This window comes from Lepisosteus oculatus, chromosome 8 (genome assembly GCF_040954835.1).
Source record: "Lepisosteus oculatus isolate fLepOcu1 chromosome 8, fLepOcu1.hap2, whole genome shotgun sequence".
NCBI classification, from domain to species: Eukaryota; Metazoa; Chordata; class Actinopteri; order Semionotiformes; family Lepisosteidae; genus Lepisosteus; species Lepisosteus oculatus.
Genome location: NC_090703.1, coordinates 11,626,173 through 11,649,121, shown reverse-complemented (window position 1 = coordinate 11,649,121; position 22,949 = coordinate 11,626,173). Strand labels below are relative to the sequence as shown.

At 36.0% G+C, this 22,949-nt stretch overlaps 1 protein-coding gene across 4 annotated transcripts in view; it reads right to left on the bottom strand.

Moving 5' to 3' along the window:
• Positions 1 to 16,528, bottom strand: part of LOC102696383 (brain-enriched guanylate kinase-associated protein) — a 67,841-nt gene extending 51,313 nt beyond the window's left edge. For 2 of the 4 annotated variants that reach the window (XM_015350255.2, XM_069193210.1), the window contains exons 1-2: positions 16,157 to 16,528; positions 11,000 to 11,028 (exon numbers count right to left, since the gene is read on the bottom strand). In XM_015350255.2, the coding sequence (XP_015205741.2) occupies positions 11,000 to 11,028; positions 16,157 to 16,441 (314 nt within the window). In that variant the 5' untranslated portion in view covers positions 16,442 to 16,528. Of the gene's footprint in view, positions 1 to 10,999; positions 11,328 to 11,351; positions 11,396 to 16,156 lie in introns of those variants that run through there. The other 2 variants (XM_015350256.2, XM_069193211.1) reach the window with 2 other exon arrangements.
• Between the last annotated feature and the right edge of the window lie 6,421 nt (positions 16,529 to 22,949).

Sequence of the window (22,949 nt, the reverse complement as noted above, 5' to 3'; positions counted from 1 at the left end):
TTTTTCTGTTTTGTACTCAGTCCAGAAAAGCGTAATCGAATAGACTCTGTGTCTTAAAACATTTTCCTGCACTGACAACCTGAATGTTATGAACATTTTAAATGTTTAGTCTTCAAAATCACCAAAAGGCACAGTGGACCCAGTGGCCTTCTTTAGAATAAATTGGTAAACACAAACTAGAGGACACAAGTGTAAACTATGCGGAAGTTCAGTTAAAACTAAGAATGGGATACTTTTTTCAGTCAAAATGAAGTAGGAAAATAAAAATTAACTACTCAGGAAGGGTGACTGACATCAAGGAGTCACAATGCTATAGAATACTGACAGCTGTTCAGTAATAGTAATGTAAGTTTCTTCAAAGGCATGTTTTACTTGATTAATATGATAGCATGATGGATAACATTCTCAACAAATCCATAGGACATGAGTCAAGAAGAAAAATCAGTACCAGGATATTAAGCAGTTGTCTAAGCAGTTTTTAATTGGACAGGATTGGAACTGTAACAATTTGTGTCCAGGGCTCCATTCCCAGCCCAAAGGTAGAAAGCTCCATTTCACTTTACTGAGCCAAACAGCCCAAGCGAGACCCTGCTGCTCATTAGAAGATAATCCCTTTATTAAAAGTTTATGCAGAGCTGGCAACTCAAAAGACTTCAGCAGCCAAAAAAACTCAAAATTGTATCCCTGTGAGGATAAAGAAAATTGTTTTAAAAAATAAAACTTGGTTCCAATGGTTCCTTGCCAAAAAAGCAAAGATAGGTGTGTGTGCAAATGTGTGCCTATGTGCCATACGTAAGTGCTGAAATTCAGCTGAAAGTAGAAAAGCTCTAATTGGCTGCTATTAGTAAATTACTCATGTAGCCACAGGGAAAGGGAGCCCAGGGAATAAAGACAGATGGCCATTTACAATGAAGCCCTTTAGAGAAAGATGCAAAGCTGTCATCTGCTGTAAACTACATGCCTTTCATCTCTAGGTTTCTTGTCACATTGTTAAAGAGGAACTTCACTGTTTCTTATAGAAAAAGGATGAATTAATTCTCGAGACTAAATATGTCCTTGTTAGAAACATCTAGGAAGTACGTAGAGTATACATCTATACACAGACATTTAATCAAATATTTCATTGCTTTAGTCTAGTTGGTTCAAGAAAACGAATGAGAGTTCTCGAAACAGGAAGTTCATAAGTTGCAAAACAAAGATGTTGAAGGAATTTGCTATTTTTTCTCATAATCTCCTCTTTCATAGTAATATACAAGACCTGTCAGATGGAGCAGGAATCTTGACAGTCTAGTTCCACTTCCTGACCACGGAAAAGGGATAATTTAATCACACCTCTTCATGGTTGAGTCATGAATCCTGTTTAAATCACATTACACAGGAACAACACCAGAGCCCCGAGCACTCCAGAGACTAAGCCTATCCCTGCCCAGAGTTTCTGTCTTAAAGATGCATACTGAACAACTGCTGGTGAGAAAATGGAAGAGTGTATTTATACGACTCACATAAAGATACTGAAAATCTCCTGAGGTTGTGAAGAACAAAAATTGAACCTCTTTTCAGAGCCCATACCCATGACCAATTCTAAATTCAAAGCCTTTCAAAAATAAAATAAAACTCTTCTTAAAAATATTTGTCTCAAGACAGAATTGGAGCTTATATCTGGTGCCATTGAAAGGGGGTTGGTGATGAACAAGAAGCTAGTTTTCTCAAAATAATAAATAATGGTGAATGGCAATAATAAATGGTGAATAGTGCTAACACTGATACATTGGTACCTATGGAACATTTTTGTTACTGATAAAAATAGGCAGGAATACAGTAGTTGAGTTAATTTCAGTTTAACCTTATAGCTCTGCCTGTACCTCCAAATAAAGTGGATAATTTATTTACATGGCTATATATTTCATGTAATTTAAATAAAAAACAAAATCTTAATCTACATTTTTTCTACCTTTATAGAGAAATCCAATGAACATTTTAACCAGCCTTGTTGAAGCTCATTAAAAGTTACAAGCAAAATAAGTATAAAAATAACCAAAAGAGAAATGGTGGGTACCGCTTTTAAGAGTTTATTTAAAAATAAGTTATACATCCTCATACTGGCGCAACACTGCATGTTAAAATAAAAAACATTCTGTCACTCAGCATATTTAAAGGCCTTCTTTACATGCATTCTATCATCAGCTCACAGTAGTGAGAACTCTGATAGACACTGACAGATGAACATCTACAGTAGCTATCTCAAGTCATCACTGTCCAGCTCAACTTCAAATATCAGCATGAATCAGTGTGAAATAAGGCACAACCTTAAGGACATACTGCCTGTACTGTAAGTTAAAGTAGTGAATGGTGAATTATAGACCTCTGTCCTTCATATTCAGAACTAACCGATCTTATCCAGCTTTACACATGCCAAATAAATGTACATACTGTACTGCACGACTAATGAAGTGACCTGCATGACCTGTATATCACATGGATAGAACAGTCCTAACAATCCTTTACTGGGGCCCCACTGTTCCTTTTTGCCCCTGATAATTTAGACCTGTGAATTATAAATATAATTGATTAAATTACTTAGTTATTACTAAGTTCAGAATGACAGTGTATTCAAGAAATAATGCAAAAAACATGATAGTATAAGTAAAGTTTATTTTTAATTAAGTGACATTGGGATTCATGGGACACTGTGCAACACCAGCCGTTTTATTCAACTCTCTGTGGCCATCAGAAGAAGACATTGTATATTTTGTTTTTATTATTGTAGCTGACACCTATATCCAATGCGACTAATAACTCTCCCCATTTATACAACTGAAATTTTTACTGAAACAATTTGTGTAAATACCCATAGACGTGCCCCACCTTGGATGCAAACCTATCAACCTCTAGCAACACGGTTAAAGCCCTTTCCACTATTCCACAGCATTGGTGACTGTGGTTTCCATAGTTTGCAGCTGCTGCCCTGCTAATAGAGAGTGGGCGATAGATGCACAGCCTGCTGTGAATCCTGACAGACCATTACTCCTTCTCTCTCCTGTCTTTTCCCATTCCATAGGAAGCATAAAGGAATATCTGGTGTTTACTAACCAAATTACAACAGAGAAACACAGAAGTATCACACAAGCATAGTAGATGTACAATACAACAACCTAGTTTGTGTATCAGATTAAGGCCTAAACTGTCTATTTTAAAGAATAAATTATCCATCAGATACCACCTTACATAAAAAAACAGCTAAATCAGGTCTGTACTGAATGTCCCAGGTTTCAGATGAGCTTGTTTCTACTCACTGCAGTTACTTTCTTCAGAGTCAACAAATCAACAACAGTTTGTGCACCTTCCTGGAAACAAATTCCACTCCTCGTCTTATTGACGGACTGAAAAGTTGCAGCTGGGATAACACCAATGAAAAATGTCTTTGTGTGTAACATGTGGTCAATCTAAACCTGTGAGCAGAGGTAAGAGTGAGCTGCTGTGAAGATATTACTGTAATTTATGTGAAGTGAAGGTGAGGAGAGAATATCGCTATATGGGGGTTTATGCCGTCTTAGGAAGGAATAATTATACTGAGGAAATCAGTTAAAATCGGGAAGGTATACAATCAGAATGAACTTTACCCTGCTAACATTAATCTTTTCCAGTACCATAACGAAGATAGTACTGTATAAACACCCTGCAATGCTCTATTCCAATGCATTTTGTCATTATTAAGTATCTGAAGAATGACAGCAGTTCCCATCTTCAGACAAATTAGCTCATAGGCAGCTTTCTGTCTAATCCTTTTGCATGGCTTGGTATGTAATACTTCTTAGTTTTATATACTTAAATTTGTTATGCTTGGTTCTTTGAGCTTCTATTTGAATGTATAAAACTGTGAGCTACATTGTGTTATGGATGCTTCCTTGGTTAGGGGTGGTCACTGCTTTCATCAGGAAACGGCCCATAGCACAAGCAATGACCACCCTGTCAGATGGTAGATTAATTGGCCTTTCATGACTGGGATTCATTAACTCCTTGGTTTCCATTTTGACCCAAACATATACGTTAAATGTAACAGATTGAATATGCACCTCACCATGGCCTTAACACTTATGAATCTAAGATCTAATACAAGTTATAACATTTGCCTTAAGGTGATTTTCCTCTTATTACAGGATTTTTCATTTTCAAAGTACAGATTCACTCAATATTATTATGGCAGGTGCATAAACACAGTGGGGATAATCTTGCACCAATTAATACATCTGTTAACCATTTCTGCACTAAAAGGCTTATTTATGTTTTTGCTTATTATTGCTAATGTCCCTGTTGATATCCAAAAGATATCCAGAAAATGACTTGTTACTATAAAGGTTAGCAAGTATAAAATAATTTCATTTAAAAAAGAAAGGAACCTCTTCAGTTTATTACAGTATATACTGTAACTTATTGGGAAGTTAATGAACAGTCTGATTTTTTTAAAAAAGGAGCATTTAGGAAATTAATTAATATCAATAATTTGTATTACATGGATACATTAGCATTACATGTACTCAGAGATCTTGGAGTACATTACATGCACTTGGAGATCTGTAGATAACATTAGGGTAACATTACATTAATAATTAGTTAGAAAAAAATAATTGTTCAAAAACTTCTAACACTGTCCAGAAAAAACATCTAACACTAATTCATTGCCCCCATCTGGGATATTTGAAGTTGTTTAGTTTGTTGCACTTTTTACAGATGACAATCTCCAACTTGAGAAAGAGAAAAGAAGAGAAAACAGGAGAGACTAGGAAAGTAAGTCTTGAAGTAATATGAAGCAAAACTATTTGAAGAAAAGAGCTGAGACAAAATTAAGTAGGGGGAAACTAAATCACATAAATCAGAAAGTACATTTTGAAATTCATCAGCTGCCTGAAAAGATAAATATATTTTTTGAGCAGAAAAGATAAATATATTTTGCAGAGAAAGCTAAAGACTAAAGAAAAACAGTTCTGCAATACTGTTAAAGGTTCAATCTCTAAAGAGCAGTTCCGTGGGGGAACTGGTCATGAGATGGTCATGAGATGAGCTACTGTCCAGTTCAAATTGGCCTGGTAAAATTAATGTAAATGAATTCCTAATTAAATTAATGTACAAAGCTCCTTGTAGCTTATTGGAAAGTCAGAAAATTCAATTTAATCAGCTGAATTTCAACAACTCACAGCAGGAATTGCTATACTTAGATATTTTATTTAATTATAAGAGAAATTGATAATTTTATAGAAATGTATTAAACATACAGGGTGGTTTAACAGATGTTTGTAAAGAGGGCAAGTTGTAAGCTCACACATAAGATCTCTTCTGTATAAATATTCATCTGCTATCCACAAATAAGTTCTTTTCTAGCTCCTCTCCCTCCACCCGGCTTTCACACTTGCAGCTGCCTCCTTAGTTCATTCCTCCCTAGTACAGTATATTTCTCATACATTAGAGGGAGTTGTAATGGAGACGTAATTTTCTCCGCCATGCAAGTTAATGCCTATAACCAGTACATTTAATTATTCTATCCCATTATATTCATCAGCCTGTTTCTTCATAATACGAATTTGACTCTACTATTTTTTGGAATGTAGTGCATTAGAATGAAAATGGTTGATGTCCTCTACAAATCAAAAGACAAAAGGGGAGGGTGGTTTATTGTAATTCACTATAAAAAGTGAATAAGACATTTTAAGAAATGACTTGCAGTGTTTGATTTGCATTGTGCCTGGATGGTCACCTGTAAAATGGTTTCTATCCAGCATTAACATTCAATTGAGTTTTTTAAGGACTCCATGTTGTTATTTACAGTATTACAATGTGAAATAATACATCAATTCTCCAGCTATGTTAGATAATTAAAAATATTAGAAAACAATAAATGTGTGAAATCTGTTCTAAAGCTGAAGGCAGCTATAGGATAGTACTGTTGTCATAACTTATAACTTACATCAACATATTCCAAAATCTACCATTACATGCCAATGGTCATCTCTACTATAGGGTGTAATCGTAGAAAACAAGTCCAGATAGTGTAAATTGTATGCTTGTTGTTCAGCATCTAACACAAATCTTCACAGCACTTGTCCTGCGCTGTGACATTTTTTGCTATTTCCAAGCTTTGATCACAAAATGCACAATTCTGAGCCCTTTTGGTAACAATATGACGTTTCATTTAGTTAACATCAAATAAAATCTAGGATTATCTTAAAGAGACAGGAAACCAGACGATTTATATTAATGTACAGTACAGTAACTTTATACTGTGAGTGCAAGGCTTGTATTTCCATTTATTAAGCATAATCTCCTCATTATTCATCCATCTAGCTACAGTATACCATATTTTTCAAAGGAGGACATCTATTAAGTTAAAATTATTAAGGTCTTGAACAGCACTGATACATATTCATAAACAGACAATTTAGGAACTCATATTGTACATTCTTTCAACAAATGCCGTCTTCATCACATGATGAAAGCATTGACATCATAATTGACTGATACTCTAATTGAATTGATGCACTTTTAGGATTTGCTAAACTAGGCCATTTTGAATAGCAATCTTGAGCTACAGTATGTGCCGACAGTTAACCAGCTTAATGACTAAATCTGTGGGATGACCTTTGATATAGGCCATTCCCAATTGAATTGTAATTTTTTAGCACAATATAGCAAGATGCAGGATTTTACCAAGACATTTTTTTTAGTCTGGGAACCAGAAAACCATATTAACAGCTTCTTACCCTTTCCTCCCAAAAAAACAATTACAGCTGGTTAAAACTACTTTAGGCTGACACTGAAGTACCAGACCATAGCATTCTAGTGTTTAACTGCAAAGAACTTTGTTTGTCTTCCCATCTTCATTTTAAGTATCCAAATGATTGTTGTTTTCTTTTAAGAGTCTGAGTCATCCTTTTAAACAATCTTCTTACTAATTCATAATTACTAAACAGCACACCAATCTACTGTAGCAACACCAATCCTGCATCGGTATGGTAAGGCTTAGGGTAAACCTCTCAGAAACCGCTTATCTAAAGCTCTATAGCCTTTACTTACTGTACTCCTTTTCCATCCAACCATTTTCAGTCTGCTTGTTGTTGGGGTACGGTTACTCTTTCCTCGCTCCTTCTAACTTTTATTTCCTATTTGTTCACTTATAATGTGTCACAGAGACCCTTCCTACTCTTTATGGACTCAAACAATCATACTGTACAACAAATTGCAATAAGATGACATATAGACTTTCTATAACACAGTTTCAAATGGTCATTTTTATACCTGTAAATATTAATTACACAATAACTAGTCGCAAAAAAATATAGTAATTACTGCAATCTCTAAACTATTTTGCTCAAACTGTGGTTAAGATATGTGGTATGAATAAAGAGCTGATGTTCAAAGCAAAAATATACCTTTGAATTCCTGTGGAATTTGAAGGTGTTCTCTGCAAATCTATTTTGCCCAGAAACATCATTATATCTCTCAGTCCATGTTCAAAGCAGTGGGGATTTTTCAAAGTATCTTTCAAAGTCATCATAATATTGGATTCCAGTAATGACAGCTGTGGTTTCATTGCTGTGGCTAGTTGTCAAGAGGAGAATGCACTGTCATTGTAACAATGAAGAGAAAAGTTTTTTTGCACTGTATTGTGAAAAGAGGGTGTGCTGAGACATCAAAGAGAGAAGATAGAACAGACCTATACATGTTAACATCTTGAAAACCAATTTTTGATAGATTTATGGACATCACGTGATATTATTTTTGATTTCCTGATTTTTAAAATCAGCTCTGTTTTATGTGGATTCAAATGTAAATTGACCTTGAATATAGCAATAATAGCAAGAACCCGGAGGATGGATGCCATCCTGCTCATGGTTTGAAAGACAGCAATTATTATTTTACAAATGTCAAAATGACTTCTTATATATTGGTTGAAACTTCTTAAGACTGTAGAAAACCTTTGAAAAAATTCAAAATTCTTTACTTTGGGGATTATGCTTTTCTCATGTTGATTTCAATTTCTATTTGCAATTATAAAACATGGCCCACATAGTTCATTTAAAAAAATGTAATGTACCCTGCACTTAATGGACAGTTATTGGGGGTTAAAGTCTAAATCTACAGATAAATTAATTTATACCAGCTATTCCCATTCTGAATTGTCATCACCCCCAGAAGACACAACGCATGTTTTTAAATTTTAATTCATGTTATTTTTCGTCAGACTTTCTGGAGCTCATATACTTGTTGCAAAAAGGTAGAATGAAAGATATTATAATGAGCAAGTGAATTTCCATAGAGAACGTCCTGCGCGTTCCCACTAACGTCTGGTATGCAAACTTGCAAACATCTGAGGAGAGTCTGTTGTTGACTGACAGCTAGATACCTTTTATAAAAAACTATTTTCCTCACCTTTAACTTCTTAAAGAACTGAGAATTTTCAAAGAACCCAAATGGAGAAATAGTGATGAAGAAAAAAGTAAATATAACTGAATACTCTCAATACAGTGAACAAAATAATATATACTGAGACATTATGGTCCAGGTTAAGGGCTTATTAACAGGAGCTGTCTGGGTCAAGTCATTGACTCATCATGTGTGTTAACCTAAGCAAGTTAACCTTCCTGTGCTCATTTCCTTTTTGAAAGTGACTCTACAGAAATCCTTTTGATTGATCAGTACTCCTCCTAGTTTATTTAAAGTAGATTCTTCACAAACCCACTTTCTTCTATTACAATGTACTATCATTATGTAACTGCATATTACTGTGATTATAGCAAATTACTGAGTAAATAACATGTAACCTCTGATTTCCAATAAACATATGAAGAGTTTAGGTATATCTAGGTATATTTCTGTTAAATTAAATTAAACAAATCCAATTGTAAGGAATGTAACACTTGTAACAGAACTTTAACTGGAAGATACACTTCAGTGGATATTTATTGGATTCTTTTTAAATTTTAATACATATTAAAAGGCATGAAAAATGAACAAATGCTATTTGTTCTGAGACACATTGGTTACATTTCGAATTCCTCTCAATATATAAAGTTAATTATTCCAATGATTTATATACGTAAAATTACTTTGCACAACAGTACATAGAGTATGTGCTATCATTTTATGCAATACAGTACCCTGGAGTCATTTTCAGTTTAGTGTTGTTGTGTACAGTTCAGGTAAGATGAAATAGCAGTGAAAATTCTTATGCCACCCAGTCAAGAGGTCACAAAATATTTTGACCCCATTTATAGTTTTGCCAGATTTGAAAAAAGTGCAGTGTTTTGCACATTTCCCTTCTCGATTATTCATATTTTCTTTTGGCCCAGGAAAGAAATAGGACGCACACTGATAAACCTATGAAATCAAATCCAAAAAGATACATTTCTGGAGACTTACTGAATGCAAAATCATGGATTTTACATACACTAATGTGAAATTCTCAAAGTACTGTATGTGAGAAAAATACTCCTGTTAGAGACATTTTGCAAGGTTTGACAAACAGGTTTAGTACTCAACCGAGTGGGTAGAAGTCTTCCAACTGTGAATTAAAACACAAGCATGAAGGGATATTGGACTTAATCTACATATAATTAAATGCAGGCACAATGCCAGAAACTAACACTTCCTCAGTGTTTAGACAAAACAATATTCAATGCATCTTTTGCTGTTGTGAAAGGTGTTTGTATGGCTGAGCAGTTTCTTGTAACTGTTCAAAGTTTAAATTCTCAAGCACCATTTACGATATTAATGCACACAGTCATAATATACTTCCCATAATATTCCTTATGCATTTATTGGTCTATCTAATCAAGGACAATTGTAGTAGTATAACTGAAACTGATTTTTTCAATGCTAAATTTATCTAGGGGATAGACTGACTGCACTTAAGGCCCTTTGAAATCTTCAAAGACTGCTAATATTCCCAAGGTATACAGGATATTAGAGTTCACTTTTCTTGCAGCTTAAGTAACAACTTGTGATTATTGTAATTATAATGTTCCCTTTAGAATTTACAATAAATACTACTAATAATAACATCAATAATACTAATGACTGCTTTTGCAAGCGTAGAGAAACAAAAACATTTTTCCTTATTCAGAATTTCCACAAGGTACAGTAACTTTCACATTTTCACGCCCATGCACATTCATAATAGCAAACAGATTCCCCTCAGAGAGTTGTTACTGCCTTTTTCAGAAAGTGGTTTAAAAACTCTTACAGTAACATTACCACACCCCCTTTTTGTAAAATAACGCATTTAAGTTGTGGTTTAGTGACAGGGGGTCTGTAGAAGCGATTTATATACACCTTTGTTAAACAACTTGTGCACCTCACCTACTGTACATTAAGTACCCACCATAAGATGAGGGATTCCAGAAAAAATGAGATACAGTATACAGTATTTATGTAACTTCAAATTATATAAAGATAAAATGTTGTGTGTTCCAAGCTTCTGTTAAACAGCTGTCTTTAAACAAACCCGTTTCATTTTCTTTTACACATCATTCAATACTCTTAGCTTTCCATAACAAAGGGCTCAGGGTATAGAGCTTATCCAGAGCTTGTTTTTTTCTTTCTCTGTGTTGTCTTAAGCACAAAAAGCAATCTCAATGTACTGGAATCCCTCACAATTTTGCGTGCTAATTGCTTTACTAGAGGGGTTTACTATCAAGCCATATAATCAGCGATTCCCAGCAACATTAACAAAACATTTCTCTGTATTTAAAAAAAAAAGACATAACCTAAAGCTAAATGCATGCTTTTTGTAGTTCATTTTCTCAACCTTTCATTAGGATAAAAATTCATTTCTATTGATCATTACACAGTATCCCCTTCCTTGCCTCTCTCTGAGACCTGCATTCATTGAAAATGCTAACAGATTACAAAGAGCTTAAATAGAATTAATAAGCACTTAGCAGTGTAGTTATAAAAGGAAGGAGGAAGAAAAGATCAGCACAGCAGAAAAGTAAAGAGTGTAGCTTACCTTATTTTATGCATCTCGCTGTCAGAGGCCTGAAAAGAACCAAATCAGATTAAATGAATAAAAGAGAAGGTTCATCCTGCAGATGCATGCGGAGATCAGCCTTAACAAATGATTTTGGACAAGTATCTACATAGCGTCAGTAAACAAATCTACATCTGCATTAGCAGAAAAAAATTGACAGATTAACTCCGAGAAAAAATCGCAGCAGACTGCAGAAACACACTATACCCAAGGGCCATAGGCAACGAATGACTCAGTTGCTGCACTGAAGAGGAAAAAAGAAGAGAGAATAGCAAGTAACAGGTAATAGTATCTGTTGAATTTCACACATAGAAAATAATGCTGTTCTCACCAACTATGTTTTTTTCCTTAAACAGTGATGTGTGTAGGGAAGAATACTGGTTGTTTTTTTTTCCTCATACATTATGCATAGGGATGGTATTATGCAAGTTGCATTTCCATTTCCATTCTGTTTGTGTTTGCACTAATTCAGCATTGAGCCAATGGAAAATTGAGTCATTACAAATATACTAAGACGTTGATTCTTTATGTGTTTTGTTGTGTTAGCCTTATTTTTGAACAGTTCCTCGCTATTTTAAACATAAGGAAACCACTAAACCACTTATTATTATTATTAATACTAATAATAACCGAAGAAGGCTCACCCAAAGAAGGCTCCACAGCCGAAACATTGTGTTTTCTTTCTTCTCTTTTCAGCATGGAATAAACCTATTACTTGTTCCTTATTATTATTATAACAGGAGCTGGTACTTAAATAATGTATTGTTAAAGTATATAACAAACTATTAACAAACATAAACACAAATGACACAACACACATCCAGAAAGCCTTCACTGATTACATCAATGTCCCCTAAAGAAAAACTCTAATATACTATACTGAAAATAAGTGTCATTTGAATAGCATAGTATGATTAATGACTGTGAGATGATTGATTGTGAGACAGTTTCTGCTCCAGGATTTGTTGACACTCAGCCCACTTTGCGAAGACATTCATTTACATAGTTGTAAATACCAGGCTTTTCATACCTGAAGTGTTCTAAAAGGTTTTGGATTTTTCATATACTACCCAGCTCAAAAGCATTACAATGGTACATTATTCCTGGGGAGAGAATGTGATGTGTCACTTAGGCATTGTGACATTCTGCCCCCTGTCAAGGAACAGCACCTGGACAGGTGCAGGAGGTTCCACTCAAACCTGAGAGAAAATATATGGAAAAAATGTGTCCACATACAGAATAAACATGTGGATCCTATTATCAGCCCCCCGTTGTGGATTCAAGTGGGGCAAGCAACATTCACTACAGCATTTGCTATATCGATATTCCATCCAGCTGCTTTATCATTGTACAGGGTGCTGGGAAGCTGGAGCCCACCCTGGTAAGCAATGGGCACAAGGCAGGGTACAGCCTGCATAAGTGCTCAGTGTATACCCGGTCCAGAAACCCCCCAGAGCAAACAATTCAATAAAAATGAAAAAACTTTATATCTTTTTCCTGTTTTTATTTTGTTGGAAGTGGTATCAGGTACTGTACTGGTTCTGGAGAACAGGTGTACAACCTGGGATATTTTAAAGCTTTTTGTTTAGTTTTTTAAAACGTGACAGACTGCGATGGACTCCAGTACCTCGCAGGACAGATATTCCCGCCAGGGCCAATATTCCCTGAAGTCAATTTACCTACCGGTATTTCTTTGCACTGTGGGAGGAAAATGAACACCTGTAGAAAACCCATGTGACTGCAGGGAGAACATCCAAAATCTGCACAGAAAGCACCTCAGGCCTGGAAAAGAACCCGTGGCTCCAGTGCTGCGAGGCATCAATGCTTTGGAGACATTAATGCTTTTTAAATACATTTATTGACACATTTCCCCTTCCCACACCACTGGACAATCATGAAGGTAGGTTACTGGGTAGGTTGTACAGAAAAGAAACAAAATGTGCTCAGGTGACAGGGATTATAAGAAATATGAAAATGAGAGATAATGAAATTGAGATATTTATGCTTCTGTTGGATCCCCATAATAACCTTCAACTTACCAGTTTCACAGGCAGATTGGTTTTAGTGCAACACCTTAACATTTTTCAGAGGGCTAGGTTGGCAAAATAGCTTTTGTGCTGTGCAGAGGTTGAAGAGCTCCTTAGAGCCGTACACCATCAAACTTGTACTAAGAAAATGAATGGAAAGTTTATATTGCGGCAAAACCAATACTGCATTAGCATTTGTTTAAGAAGGCATAGATTTTCATGGAATAGGATTCAATCATGCCACATAGATCTATGAGCTGAAGGTTTAGCATTAGCTGACATCTTTGAATTAATTGCTTACAAAGTAAAAGACTCTTGTCTGCTGGGCACATATTATTGTTTTCCAATCATTACCATTACTGTTAGATTACTGTTGAAAAAATGAATCCAGCCCTGTAAAGTGCTAGATTCTTTGCCATTTGTATTGGAAGGGATTGATCTGAATTGATGTTACTGTGTAGAGTCCAATACATTTTTTGAAACAGAAGAAATTATGTAGATAAATGTCCCTGTTTAATGTGGGTCATAACATTCAGGCCAGCACTATATTGTTTCCTCCAAGAATAAAAAAAAACTCTTACGGTGTCGATACCTGGAAATGTGTGTCTGCAGTTTACTTTCACGTGTAGGTATCTTTGAAGATGACAACAGAGACTGCTCGGTAACGTCAGGAACTCTCACTGGATGACGGCCTTTTACTAGACGGGAGCTGTGCTCACTTCATGGGCTTATGTCTCTAAACCAGCACAGAGGTAGAACACAAGCATTTGACATCCAGTGCTTGATAAATGCCCAGGGCTTGACACTGCTGATTTGTTTTTAGCTGAGGATATGGTCATTTTTCATTTCATGTTTATTTTATCATCCTTCCTGGTTTTACAGCTTCAAAGAGCAATGCTAGTCATTATTTGACCCAGGCTCCATGGGGGGACCACTGGGGTCCAGTGTTGGCTGTCTGTGGCAAGGAATGGGGTTTTCCTGTTATTCTATACTCAGGACAGCTCATTAATGTTAAGATTACATTTTATTCCAACATACTGACCACTAGTGTGGCAAAAATAATGATGCAATCACAGCTTTGAAACAAACCTGCAGCGAATGCCAGTGTTGCATTTAAAGACCAAAACATTCACGTTACAATTACAAGTTTGAAGTGCTCCCGATATTGAATTTCACTTAAATTGAAGGATAACATTATTGAGATTTTAACTTTCCCTTTTTTTGAAGGGGCAGTTTCAGTTACTGAACATCTATCCAATGGTTTTGCATTTCGAATTATGTTTAGGCACTAGTGAAAGAAAACCTAGAGGTTTATCCTTCAGTAAGACTGAATTAAAAAAACAATAAACAAGGCAGATCGGTGAATGGACATGAGAAAATCCAGCAGCTGAGGTCAAGGGCTGCAATTTGTCTGCCTGACAAAGATTTTATTCTGACCTTTATGTTTCTACCTGAGTGGAATTTTGTCTTAGAATGTCTTTTTTTCACATTTACAGTATAGCTGCTTCTCAGTCATGAGTGAGAACGGACTACGAAACAACTGGTCATGTCTGCAAATACTGAACGCACACACACACATCCACCCACACACATCCACCCACACGCGCTCACACACACACACAAACGCACACACAGTGTTCTGATGCAGGCATCCACAATGTTTACTGCAGCACTGGGGCACTCTCTATACCCCAAGCACATTTCTATCTTCATATTTTATTCATTTGCATGAAGGATGCAGTTGAAGCATTTCACTCAGACACGGGAAAAGTATGGTATGGTGTTCGCTGTATATAACTGGTTGTGCAGGCATTTTCTCAGTCCCTCGAACAGTTGCTAAGGTGATAGAAAAAACTGAATTCTAAGCAGAAACAAGAGAGATGTTCCATTTTTACTTCATCATTTACTTCATGTCTATGTCCTACATAATGAGGTAATCCAGCTGCCAAAAAATTACCTCTAGCTGATGGTATTTAAAAATCACAACAAAAGATCAGAAAAAAGAAATGCACTGGATGTGCATTATTAATGTAGTGCGCTTTCAGAGGCATGCTTCTGATTGTGGGACATACTCAATCTCTCACTCTGGTGCAAGAAAGCAGATCTGCTTGAGGCTTTAAAAAAAGACTATGAGTACCTCCCTCTACGCCCCCTCTGCAGGAGAAAGAGAGCTTGTCATTCATTTTTCTGCATATTTTTGAACTGCTTTTAGAAAGGAATGAAATTTGCACACAGCAAGCACAGCACCAAGATATAAGCGCCCCGATTGAGAATAGAATTGAAAACACATCCAAGATAATGAAAGACTTCGAGCAAGTGAGCTCAGTGGGTTAATTAATATGCTTGGGTCAAATTCTTCTCCAGGAATTAACGATAACTTGTCCAGATAAGGAGGTCAAAAAACAGTTATTTAAAGGGCCGTAAAGGAAAAAGTTATAATGCTTAATCATTGTCAAAGACTTCATGTTGTCATTCCTGCTACAGCAATTTGCGCTAATGTATTTTTTGCAGATATTGCAGTTTTAAGAATACAGTATATACATGCATTTATTTTTGTGTAACATAGTTATTAATTAATGGAGGTTGTTGATAGATAACATCAAGATTATAGCCTGAGCATTATTTTAATCAATAAAAAATAAATATGCCCTACATTTGTTGCTGAGTTGCAAACATTTTTGAAAGGGATATATCTGTAAGGTCAAAGGATGGATGAAAGCTGATATGAAGCAAATAATTGATAAAGAAAATGTAATCAGTGTCTGTAAGCAAGCTTTAAAACTATTCAACAAGAAAAGAAAAAAGGAAAAAGGGATGTCCTCAAAACATCAGATCCACTTCTAGTTCCTACATTTACTTCACATCAAGATACAGTACATGAGATGTTTCTTTGAAAGCTTGATACATTACAGGTATTTCAGTTTCCAAAATAAAGTGCTGTGTAGGCATTAATACAGTAAGTGCAGGAATGTCCGGTTTTGAACAAAATAAATCGTTTTACAAGTGGTTCAAGATGATCTTTAAGTGCAGTTTCTCAAAGGCTGAGAGGGTATGCAATTTTCTGAGAGGGGTTGTGTTTCATACTGTACATCCAAGAGCATGTACTCACCAAGCTTAAGCCCCTTGGCAAAGAAGTAGACCTGAAAGGCGATTTTTGAGTGCCTTGATGTCTGTTGAAGATTGGACTGGGGGACCTCATCTTTTCAGGCTCTTCCTGGATCTCATTTGTGGAGGATGTTCCTGCTTGTTCCCTCTCTTGTGGAGCATCTTTTTCGATTCCCTTTGGACTGGCTGCTTCAGGGGTGTCCTCGCTCCTTACGCTGTCTATGTCAGTCTCGAGGTAAGCCTTCCCAGCAGGCTCTTGCTGGTTCCCAGCTTCCTGCGCCCTTCTCATGCTTTCGGTTTCCTCAGAGAATCGGCAGACAGACAGTGGAGTTGTTGACTGAACATGGGAGTCCTTCTTGTCCAAAACCCTGAAGGCTTTCAGGCTTTGGGGATCCAGCACTCTGAAGGTCACCTCATCCAGGAACTGGGAGAACTTAAGTTTGGCTTCGATCTTTTGCTCTAGCACCGCTGACGTGGCATCAGAACCCTGACTGAAGGTCAAGCTCTGCTCAGAACCACTCCCAGCCCTCTCTGTCTCTTCCTGGCACTCGGACCGAGCGCAGCCCCTTCTGCCCGTACTGGGGCATGAGCTGCAAAATTCCCTGCTAGACTTTAGATGACCTCTAAAGATCTCCCTGTTGTTCCTTTCAGTGGAGCTCCTAATGAGGCATGTGACTTCTGAATCGGCACTGTTTGTATCACATTGACTGTCCTCTTCACTGGAGCTGCAATTTTTTGGTCTCCTGGTGGGGAAGAAGAAACCCGGGTGATAGTGAAGGGAGTTCTCCCTGTCACTGCCAGCATCTGTAAATGGCGAACAGGAAGAGGATGAGCAGGAAGAGGCTGTATCCTGCCTACTGCCTGCTGTCCCTGGTCTGCATTGCTGACGAGGGGCACCAGAAGCCACTTTGGCCACTCTGACTGAGCGGCTCTGCATTTTGGGGTTAGAGATGTGCAATCACTAATTGTGTGAATTGACAACTGAATCATGGTCCAGTGAGCGTCACTGTTTTTAAAGTGTTATTCACCCAATCACATACGGTACTTGTTCTGAATATCCAAATGGGCACAAACCCATCACCTCTCCCATGCTGACTCTACCTTCTTCATTGCCAAAAAGAAAGCCACACAGTTCACTGTTTTGGAAAAAAAAGGAAAGACCATTTTATGGCTTTGTGAATTTTTATACTATATGTATCCATTTTAAAATGACACAAGGGATCAATCAAAAAGATACTATTTTTCTCTCTGCATTTGCTAATTAGGCAGCCTATTGATATGTGATACAACAAAAAACAGTAGGTTTTCTAGGTCAGTGGCTCCACGGTATGGGATATTGATTGTAGATGCCACATGGTATTTTTTGGATGTGAGTGGTGAAGCGGAATTAGAGTGCTATAAATCAATGGCTAGAAATGTAGTTATGGAGTTCAGTGACATGCAGTGAGTGTTGTTTATTGTCTGCGACAGAAATCATCTGTCCTGGTTCAGGCGTATTAAAATGCCATTGATGGAGCCATTAATATCTTGTAAAGTGTTGAGGGAGTTCTATGTCTCAAGATGACAGGTCAAACAATTCACCTCATCATAGGTGCAGTTCCTAGGGGTAACAAGTTCACAGGATGTGTTGTAGTGGGTAGGATGGTATATACATCTACCCCTCTCACACACTATTAAGACCTATTAAACACATACAGTACATTGTACTGTATATAGTGTATAGTACTGTATATTAAGTCAGATGTTTTTTACATGTGTTTACATGTTTGTATTAAACCAGAGTGCAAAAACATAATACAAATGAACTGGTTTTAAAGTCTATACATAACCTGCTTATTAATTCTATTCCCTGATTTTGCTATTGTCACATAATTGCAGGGCAATGAAACATGGCAGTGAAACAATCACAACTTCATAGTGCTGCATAACTGATATTTAATTTAGAAATACTGTCAAGAAAATTAAGTTAAAATAAAGACGAACAGTTAGCAAGCCACCTGAAACAGCTGACCATCCGGTGTTTTGTTATTTTTTTTCCGGACTAACACAACAAGTATTGCATACTGTATGTGGCTTGTTTGCATTTTCTAGACCTTTCCATGTCAAATGGTGAAACAGTCATAAATCATTTTTGAACATCTTATTATGTTGTTAATTAAATGCAGGTTGTTTTAGAGAGACATCTACTGTATAAATGATTAATAATGATGTCTATTGCTAATAATACAGTATGCAGTTTGTTACATACAGAATTCTTAAATAAATCTAATAGCAGATTCATTATGTAACATACTGTATATAAATTAAATATACCACACACTGTTTTTCTCTCCTCTCACATTCTTAATGCTAGTAAAGGTAAAATCTGTGTTTAGCAACTCTGCCAGTAGTTCAGATGTTAACAACACAATATTGCCTTTATGCACCTTGGCCTTCCAGTGTTGTCATAGCGACCATGAAACTAGCAACACACCAAAGGCAGCAGAATGCATGGCATTCTGTAATGTAGTGAAGGCAAGAAGATTGTGTTTTCCTCCAACGAGGCTCTGCTGCTGACAGGCAATAAGGGGTCTCAGGCTCTTTGACCAATGCTGAGTCAGCCCCTGGCTTTAACAAGGAAGGGACATGCACATTATTGACTATAATGTCATAACATACTTAAAAAGACTGTAATCTGTGTTTTGAACTGAAAGTGAAATTAAATTTTGGCCTTTTAATTGACATGCAATATTCTGGAATACTCTTGATGTGGGTTCATTACTGTATAACAGATTACAATATAGGTAGGGTATATTGAATATTTGTTGTTTCATAGTACAAGTTCAGAGAAATAAAAATGAAAGCTGGTTATGGAAAGGTATCCATTAATACTCTTAAATATATATATTGTCTACACAGGCTCTAATGCTGGAGAAAATTCTCAGTGTGTGTTAAATTTGTTTTGAATATGGCAAATATATTCTAAAATATCCTTGAATTTCTAATCTTTTGCCACGCTACTTACAACTTGCACTTTGATTTAATTGCATTTGATTACAGCAGGATCAAAACAATATCTAATGCAATCAATATGTAACTGTTTGAATGTGATATTGAAAATGACTAAATTGAAACTATTAAAAATCAAAGAACAAACACTGTGCATATAGTCACTCTCCTTAAATCTTTTCTTGGATAAAAATTGCATTTTAAATACACTGTAATCAGCACGTAAATTAGATTGATACTATTTATTCCAGTCTCAGAAACAAACATTCATTACCCAGTAATTCTTCCTTTGAATAGTAATAAAGACATTATTAATAGTCAAAATATCCAGAAACAACATTAGAATCACAGAAGGAATCTCTCTGAAAAACTCAGCTAATCCTTAGTTTAGGGATTGCTCATTTCACTTTATGAATGCCTAACAAAGTTAGTAACAGTGAAGTATCCATAAATGAAGCATTTATAAATCTAACTTTTATGAATAATCAAGAAATGAAACATTAGTAAGGGTCAGTTTCTTCATGTTCCTACACTCTCTCAATGGTCTGTTAATTTTCACTGGTTTTAAAGAATTACACTTGAAATGATCAGACCCTAATCTAAAGGATAATGCTAGATTTGGGGCTGGAAAGTATTACTATAATGGTGTAAATCTACAGTACGTTGAACCAACCTCTGCTGTATATTAAATGCATGTAAGTAATACAACAGAACAGAAATATAGAACTGCTGTGTTATATGAGCAAATAAAGGGCAGAGTATAAACTAAAGCTCCTCAGACATCAAACACTTTTTATTTTTTTGGAGGCAGTATTAAAGATTTCAGAGGCAGACATTAACCCATTTAATACACATGTAAAAAAGGCATCTGTGTAAACAACAACAATGTCATCTTTCATGATTGAACAGTGTATTTGTGGGGGGTACTGTGGGATAATGAGAGTACAAACACATCCGGTTTTCCTTACTTTAATACTCTTCATAAACACTTGTCACAGCTGTAATAACCATTACAGCGCTGTTTTCCAATTACCATGCAATTATTGCTGTACCTTGCTGAAAATAGTATATACTATGATATCACATTTCATTGTGATATCATAGTATATACCTTGCTATGAGAAAACCACTTTTTGCACTGAGGAGGGGGCATGTGTATGCCAATATATTTTACCTTAAGAAAATATGCATAGAATTAATTACGGTTGTACAACAAGTAAGTTATTATCAAAGCTAATTAACAAAACAACAAACAGAAGGACCTCAGGGAGCTTTCAGATAGGAACATGCATGAATGATTTAGTAATGTGTTGTGATCTGGGATGGAAAACCATAATTGATTTGCTGGCTGAGTCAATGGCCTCCTTGAAACTTTCCACAGGCAGTAGGTGCAGGTACTGTATGTTTTCCTCTGCCAGGAATTTTCAGCTTCTTCTGTATGAACAACAGTTGCAGTAATATATAATTTAATCTTTGTTTATAGGTGTAGTCTAATCACTGAATCAAGCACTTTTAGATATATCATCGACCAGGCCAATAAACTTGAAAAAGATATTTTATATTATATATATATTAAAAATATGTAGGCAACTTTGTCTATAACAGCTGTTTCCCTATCTTTTTTTCATTTTTGTATACTTTTTCTGAATAATTAATAAAAGAAAAATTATTGTAAAACAACTGAGTTAAAAATCCTAATTCGCAGAGTAAAATTAACTGCATTGTTTAATATTTGGACAGCAAATCATCCTACTGTATGTAGAAAGTGATGATCTTTGATCAATGTCATTAAGAATTCCCAGTACTTTCATATGGACCCTAAGCAGATTGTAGGCTGTGTGACATTGGCTTCAGTTTAAACCAAAACAAAAAAAAGTAAATGGAAAAAACCAGGGCTCTCTGGCTGGAAACAAAATTATAATGAGAGCTGAACTGCAAATCTCCAGTCTCCAATTAAGCAGCTATTCATCTAACAGGATGACCAACCTCTGAGTAGCTAAGCTGATGAAAAAAAAAACAGAAATACAATGCATGTTTGCTGTGTGCACAGGCATGTTTTCCTACAGTCTCAGTGGTGGCTATTAGTGATGGGTCTGAAAGCACTGCTCTTTGTTTCCTGTCTTTCAGCTCACTCAGCCAAGATCCCAGATGGTTTTGTATTGCTTGGCCACATGCTCAGCCAGCAGGCACCAACACTTTCCCAGCGTTTGAGGCACAATTTGTGGACAAGCCATAATCTGACCTTGTCCTGGTTCCTGTCCTGGCAATATGAGTGACAGTTTAACTAGTGCCAAAGCTTTCTGTGGACTTACTGTACCTTCTCCCCATTTTGCTGTGAGATTTCAGTTCTGCTTTCCGAGGTTTTATAATGCACTGGGAGATACACTGCTATGAAGGATGTGCTCGAGAGGTTCTTGTTAAGGGCTTTCTGGGAAAGAACTGAAAAATCCACATAAGCCTTAAGAGACTCAAATATTTTGAAATCAAACCTGCCAGTTCAAAGAAGACTTCAAACTTGCACATTTTCTATGCAATTTTTTTACTTAAGATGTCAACTTCACATGAACATAGAGACGAACAAACTCATGGATTTTTTTTTATTTCTTTGAATGATGTCAGAGTAATTCAGTTGTAATAAAGGTGACATAAAATATTTAGGGCTTTCTGAATGAAAAACTGTTTAAAGGTACTTCAGTAATAGTGTTAAAGAAACTTATTAACAACTGCTAACAATATATTGTAAACACTGCATACAGTATTGCAACAGGGTTTGGTTTTGCACTTGAGGTGTTCTTGACAGTTTGGGAAAATATTAATGCTGTATTATTTTCATATACCTATGTCCACAATAAAGCAAAATACTCTAAGTATCCGTATGCTGTTTAAAAAGAAAAGGAACATACACTACTGCTTATTTCTTTTAATATTTTCTGCACCAGAAATTTAAAATTAAAATCTTTGGTAACTCTATGGCTTCTTTAATATAGGGTCACATTGATTTCAGTAGTCCATTTGTTTATAGAGATTCTATGGGTGCATATTTATACAACTGCCTGAAAAAACTATTTCTGGACTAGTATCCTATAATTATTAATAATATAACTTTAATGTCTTTAGTGTTATACAAGTCCAGTAAATATTCTGTGGTTATTTGCACAGGTAGCAACTATTAATTTAATTTTACCTTCTCAGAAGTTAGCATAGTTGTATTTGTTGTAAACATTGCATTTATTGTTAGACAAATGCAACAACAAAGGTGACGTTGAACTAGCACAATGTATATTTCTGCCAGATGTTTATATATTTTTTAACAATCCCACAATTCCATGGATTGTGGCATGGAACAAATATTTTACAGGGACTCACTGTCACTCTGGCATCAACCCAGAAATGAGCAACTAGGAACATTTTCAGGATTAAGGAATGTCCTACATGCAGAGGCTAAAACAACAGCCTGTTTAGTCTTGATCAGACAGAGAAGATTATGAGAGGACTTGATTCAAGTATTCTAAATCCTCAAGGGGCTTTTTACAAAGTCAATCCCAATGGTCTTTTTCAGGATCAACAGGAAAGCACAAACTAGAGAACACAAATGGAAAGTACAGTTAAGTACCTTTAAATCTGAAAACAGGCATGAACAGCTATTGGAGTCCTGAATGTGCTACTCAGCCATATTGTCTAATTTAGTGCTGTGATCTTTTTCAAGAAATGGGTGGACCAATTAGCTACTAGTAACCGAAAAGGTTTGATGGTCCTCCTCACCTCTGTAACCTTCAAGATCTTTAAAAATGATAGATTGCATCTTTCAC